This window comes from Aptenodytes forsteri, unplaced genomic scaffold (assembly GCF_000699145.1).
Source record: "Aptenodytes forsteri isolate BGI_AS27 unplaced genomic scaffold, ASM69914v1 Scaffold65, whole genome shotgun sequence".
NCBI classification, from domain to species: Eukaryota; Metazoa; Chordata; class Aves; order Sphenisciformes; family Spheniscidae; genus Aptenodytes; species Aptenodytes forsteri.
The window spans coordinates 4,425,642-4,432,262 of NW_008795127.1; the positions used below are offsets into that span (position 1 = coordinate 4,425,642).

The window sequence follows — 6,621 nt, forward strand, 5'->3', positions numbered from 1 at the left end:
GGTAGGGGGGTGGGCGGGCAGACCACTAACTACTGTACATCTAAGGTGGAGGTCACAGTGGTACATTCAGGGGTTTTTTAGGTGAAGACGTGCACGTAAAAACAAATTCCACGTTACTTTGTAAAAAGCAAAATGTAATTGCTGGAATAGCTGTTTTCCAAAGGCCCTACAGTTTTAAAGCTCCAAGCAGCTTGAGCCCTTTCCTCATAGCTGGCTCTGGTTTGAGGCAGCATTTGCACTACAGACATATTAATGACCCTTCTAACCTGAATTAACCTGTGATACATGTCCTTATAAGTAGCATGAAATAAATTAATACACCTCATGGTTTACACATACTACAGTCGCATTCTTCTTGCAACAGAAGATGTGTTAGTCTGAACTTGAGGTTTTGGTGGTTTTTTTTTTAAAAAAAGGGGGTGAGAAGAGTTTTTGATTGAGAAATTTAGTTACTATATTCATTAGAGGCAGCATTCTTGGCTGAGGACACAAGCCGTTCATACTTACATGTTGACTAAATAAGATAAATGCTCATTTTAGTTGAACTGTTCAGCTAGTATCAGAGACAGTTTTCCACTAATAACTGTAATGAGGCTTTCTCTTTTTTTTTTCCCCTTCCTTTTTTCTTCTTCTTCCTCCCACCTGCCTATTAGCTGACTGTGTGCACAACGCTGATGGAGGTGTATAACGGTCATACAGAGACTTACCTGCGGGAATGCCCAGATCCCTGTAGTCCTTGGTAGTCCTGAACCTTTCCTACATTGGAAGCTGCTCGTCTGAATTGGAGGTCCTCCAAGAAAAAATACTTCTGGAAAAAGATTCCTGAGCCTAACTCTTTTCTTCAGAAATCTAATGGCTATATAGAAATTTCAATGAGCTTTTAACAATGGAGGACCCTATCTAACATTGGACTTTCTTGCTTTCTGATCAGCAGTTCTGCTGATGAGAAATGTATACTAATGTATGTCTGGTTTGATTTCAGCCATTTCTACCAAATGAGTTCAGCAGTTAGCTCTAGATCTCCTCAGTCTTGACAGTATTCTTGGTTTGGTTTCTTGTTGGTTTGTGGGTTTGTTATTTTTTGTTGTTTGGTTGGGGGTTTTTTAGATTAAAATACTTCTAAAGCACACATGAGTTAAAATGGCACCTACCAAGCATGAAAAAGAATTGGGTATTAGAAGGCCGTCTGGGACAGTACAGTTCTTAAGTGCTTAGGAAAGAATAACAGATGAATTGCTAGTGTTCTGGTCCAATATGAGGATATGTCTAAGATGCCCTATTACAAAATAACCTACCAAGTGTCATATCTAGTCACAGAAACAAGGTCTTAAGGTAATAATCAGAAACAAGATCTGAGCCAGAAAATGTCTTTCCACTGATTTATAGATCTTTTGCTGAAGCTCTTTCTTGGCCTGTTAACAAATTTTTTTTAATACCGATTTTTCTGTTGTCTCAAAAAAATAAATACTAATACAATAAATATTCTTAAGAACTACTTTCTTTGACCACAGTACACATGCACTGATTCCATACCTCAGTGGAAGTCACCGTGCATGTTACATATCACATGGCAGAAAGGGCATTCACTTCCAAATAGACTGATTCTAACAGTGTCTGAAAAACTGATTTCTTTCTTAAACGGACAGTTAAAGCTATTACTGTAATGGGAAGTAGCCAACTACTAATAGTGGTTGGGTTGTTTGAGGGGATTTTGGTTGGTTGGTTTTTGGAAAGTCGGGGAGGGAAGCCAAGTCAGACTACACCACTGGCCGGAATTCAAATTAAGAGAGTAAAGGTCCTTTAGAAATAGAGAGACGTACAGGAAGCAGATGATGTAGAAGGCAGTAGTTTTAGCTGCGTCACTGGCTGCGTTGCTGGGACTAGTTTCCAGTGGCAACTCTTGTGTTTTGTAACATGCAAAGAGAAGACGCTGGAGACTAAGCTTAGGGGCTGGTATGGTGGTTCACTTGTATCTTTTCTTAACCACCCTAGGAAAGAGGTGCTATTCATATTCCCATTGAGCCGTGGATTTAAAGCTGCCACTGGTGTGAGGGAAGTGTTTGCTGTCTTTTCGGTGTCTGCAGAGACAGCATTGCGTGAGGCATTCTAACTAAAACCTGCAAGTTCGGGACATCCACTCACAGTGGGTTTCTTGATAACTGGGACATGCAGAACAGTATTAGTGTAGTGCAGAAGTTCAGAACAGAGGATATGACAGTTTTCTGTTCCAAACAGTAAAGGCTACGCTAAGATTTCTTTTTTAATAATTGCAAATTTAACGCTAAGATGTCTACAGAAGGGGAAACAAGTTACTGCCCATAAATGTGAGATGCAAAGTCAACTTTCGTCCAAGTATGACTGGCTAAGTTTTATTTAGTATTGCTTCCTTTTCTAAAAGAAATATTAAAAGATAACCTTTAATCATCCCTTGTTTCAGTAACTAGGTTACCAGCTTACAGCAAACTAACAGCTCTCCCTCCATCAACACTAGGAGAAGCAGGGACAAAAGGAATGCTATTTGCCAAATAACTTTAGCAGCTGATAAAGAAACATGGCTTCTGGTTGAAGACAATTATATTCCAGGCCTTAGAACACTGCCTGTAGTAGCGCAGCAAGAAGCAGTTGAAAGGGGTGTAAAGCACTGACACATTGAGAGCACATGGAAATCAGCATCCCACTCTTTAAATTGACGTTAAAAACAGGGCTAGTCTAGTTGTACGTCTGATTTTTTTTAACTGAAGTATGCAAGCAGAAACACGCTAGCATGATTGTACTACCAGAGTCCATTTTTAATCCCAATCATGAATATTGAACCTATGTAAACCAAAATCAACATAGCAGCATGCTTTAGATTAGGGAAAAATGCATGTATAGTATGAAATGCAGCTTCTGGGACATTTGATTCATATAAAACAGTTAAACCAAGTCAAATGTTACAGCCTGTACCGTGAAGGGCACATCATACACTGCTGAGTTTGCACCTTAATCTGGTCAGGGGTTGTTCAGATTTATTTGGAATTAGTTGCATAATAACCATAATCAAATTACTTCGTCATTTAAAAATAAGCAGTAAGTTTACTTGCTTAATGAGTCCTGTCCCACTTTAGCATATGTGGAGCAAGGCAGTGCGGACTATTTAGAGTCATTAACTAATGAGATTTCAGTACTTCCCTTGTGCAAGACAGTCCACATTTCCACACTGGAAATTGCTTTACAATTGCAAAAGCACAGCTAAATCCCATGGATGTCTGTCCAGACCCTGAGTGCCTATGCCTGCTATTGACTAAAATAAAGCTATCTAAAAATTAAAACCCCCAACAACTGTCTTACTGTGTCTGCCTTAATATAGAAAAAGTGATGAATGTGATTAATTGCCTATTGATTTAACCTTCATCTGTCAACTCTGAAAGCACTTGTGCTGAAGGTTTTCTCAAGCCCGACAAAAAGTTTAATTTGCTCTTGTTACGGATAGACACAGCTATTTTTAACATCAGTTTACTGCCTCCCCCCTGCTGCTGCCGCCCTAGGCATTGTCATGGAAGCTGAGACCGTTTCACTGAAGAAAAGCATACAACCACTTGCAACTTTGGGATTTAATTTAGCTGCTTTTTTTTTATTTTTTAAAACGGACACAGCGAAAATGGGTATGTTTCTTCATTTGCTGTACACATAGTTGAGGTGCCTCACAAACACTGAGAGGGTGGTCTGGTTTGGTTTTTTTAGGTTTGTTTTTTCCCCAGGTCAAGTAAGCAGCCATATGTATTTTCTCTTTTAAGTTTAAGTAAGAGATTTACACAGCTTTCCTAGTTCTGTTGTGAAAAATCATCAAATGGGTGCAAAAAAAAAAAGCAACAAGACAAACATACTTGTTTATTATTACTGCATAGTCTGGTTCTATGAAGAACAGCCTCAGTATTTTAGCTTCCAGCAGATTTTTACTGTTAATGTAAATACAAAGAGTTAATCCAATTTATTCTGAACTTGATTAAATAAGGCATTACAGGAAAGACAAAGCATTTGTTTGGGCGCTGGCATTTAAATGCAAAAAATGTCAGTTTGCCAAGAAAATTTTACACCTCTACAACTTAAGAAACCCACGCGGTGAAGCCCCATACCATTTCAGAGGAAGGAAGAATGGCATGTCCCATGTCAGGAAGCAAAGTGTTGGCAGCTGGTGAGGAGAGGAGAATCCAGCAAAGGAATTTGATTCTACCAAAATCAAGCAGTAGTTTTGGGACACACATGCAAGTGAGTTTGCATTAGAGCCAGTTACGAGTTAAGGCTTTGCTTAGAAGGAAAACTCCAGAGCAGCGCCCGCAGATGTCCTGGAAAGTATCTGCAAGGAAAGCAGCAAGAGTAAATAGAAGACTTGAGCTGGTGCGAGCAGGCACGATGGACTGTGGACTGACAGGGAGCAGCTGAGAGCTTTAGGCAGGCACCACAACTAACAAGAAAATACTCCTCCCTCCCAGCACAAACACCTGTGCCACCTTCACACAGCCAGCTCTTCGGGCTACAGGCGGAAGGAGAAAGAAAGAAACGCGAACAAAAAGTGCAAAAGCTTGGATTTCACCTTAGTGGCAACAGGCGGCAAATGACCTGCTTGTGCCACGGATCATGGACTCTCTTCTGCTTTTGGAGGAGCAGACGTGTTGGTAAGAAAGGCACACCCAAGCTCTCCGAGCAGCAAAACCTCTCATCCTTTGCACCAAAAGAACAAGATGAGCCAGAAAGAATAATGCTTAATCAAAGCGGTGCCAGAAACCACAATTTGCCCGGGGAAGAAATCTCCAGGTATTTATGCATTTTATAAGAAGCTGCTTTTGACTGTTAAGAGTCTGGAAACACAACATACCAATTGGCCCAATACTGTGATCGAGAAGAAAGCAGACCATGCAGTTGTTCCCTACCAGTTTTTCAGAGCATCATAACTTGTGGTACCAAAGATTTTAAAGGTCTTCTGTAGCTCAGCCTGCTCCCACACTCTGTTACTTAGAAGAGAGGACAATAATTATGAAGGAGTTAGTCTGTTTACATACTGAGAAGCACTGTACTCGGGAAACTTTCTGACCTACAGTGAATCAGCTCTGAATTATATTAATTGTATATGGGACAACCTCTCTCAGTCTAATTTGTTTTGCAAAGTTTGTTTTCCTAGCTCAAGGGTTATGCACGAGCAATAGAAGAATCCCAGCAGCGAGGCTGCCTCTGTTGGGTATTCTGTATTTAAGGTGACTCCAGTTATAAGGCTTGCTTGAGGTTTTCCACTATTAGTCTTGTCTTTCTTTTAATCTTGCTAAGCTTTCTCTATTAGGCAGATACCCAATGTAGAAAAAAATTCATCCCTAGACTTTTCCCTCTTTATATTTCAATGAAAATGATTCATCTCTTTAAGAAAGATAGACAAAAAAAATTTTTTTGTCTACAGTAAAAAAAAAAAAATCACGAGCATTGAGTTGTAGCAAAGTGCTGAAGTGCTATCTTGTTGTTAAAGTAGAGCTTTAATTCAGGTACCTGGAGGTGTTTGGATTAGACATAACCTTTTCTCAGGCTACACCCACCATCTGAATTACACCAGTATTTAAACCTTTGAGTAGTTACGTATAATTTGCATCAACTTGGTTCCCAAAATGCTACATCTGCATTCCTGCAAGAGGTGTACATGCACCATGCCCTGAGAGCTGGAAACAGTTCTGTTAAGATAGCCACATCCAGCTGCAGAAGGTGTGCCTTCTGCATGAACCGGGTGGGAGAAAGAAGTGACTGAGATGGAGAGGGGGAAACAGGGAGGGGGGAAAAAAAAAAAAAGAGGAGCAGGAGCCAGAGTGTCAGAGGAAAGAGAAGTAAAACGGAATAGGAAGGCAGCCAGGAGTGGCAGGCTATGAAGATCTAGCAACTGCAGTATACTCCTCTACTGACCCCATTACTCCCTAAATTAAGCATTCCTTTGCTGTCATCTGAAACCCTCCAAGCAAAATCTGCCTCCCCAACCACAGCAGCCTACATGGTTAGTAACTGCTGTTACCATGTTTTTTCAGTTCATGCTGAGAGACAGTAGATCTAAACTGATCCTCTAAGAAAAAAACATTGAAATTAAAAATACATATCATCCCAAGCAACCGTTCTTTAGATTTAAAAGCAAGATAAATTACCTTAAAAGTATACTAAGGCTGCAAAGCATCCAGAAGCCAACAAGCGTAGCAGCCACTCATTCCCCTTCCTTTTTGGATGGGAGACAGTCTCTCTGTATGATTCCAAAACTCCTTTTACAGAGACCCCTTGTTTCACTCACTGCACTGGACAGGCTGCGTTCTTGTGATGAATGAGGATGGCATAATAAAGGAGAAAGGCTTCTGCTTTGGTCCAGCTTTCAAGACAGTAAATAAGATAATACCTTGCAGGAAAAAGGATGGTGTTACTGACCAGGCAGGTCTAAGTACCTGCTGGGACAACTGAATTCTCTCCCCATTTCTGCCAGGTGCGGCACAGGCAACCCAGCAGGTTGTGTTGCTCGGCGAGTACCCTATCTGTGATACCAACGGTCATGGTTTGGAAGTACTAATCACAACTGCAACCAAGACGGAGGGAGCTATGCTGCGATCACATAAAGTACTATAAAAT

General features: G+C 40.6%; 1 protein-coding gene across 1 annotated transcript in view; it reads left to right on the plus strand.

Annotated features, from left to right (window-relative positions):
* Positions 1-832, plus strand: part of ASAH1 (N-acylsphingosine amidohydrolase 1) — a 10,806-nt gene extending 9,974 nt beyond the window's left edge. Inside the window, exon 14 of the mRNA XM_009277434.2 lies at positions 654-832. Coding sequence (XP_009275709.1) covers positions 654-743 — 90 coding nt within the window. The 3' untranslated portion in view covers positions 744-832. The remainder of the gene's footprint in view (positions 1-653) is intronic.
* Positions 833-6,621: the final 5,789 nt, after the last annotated feature.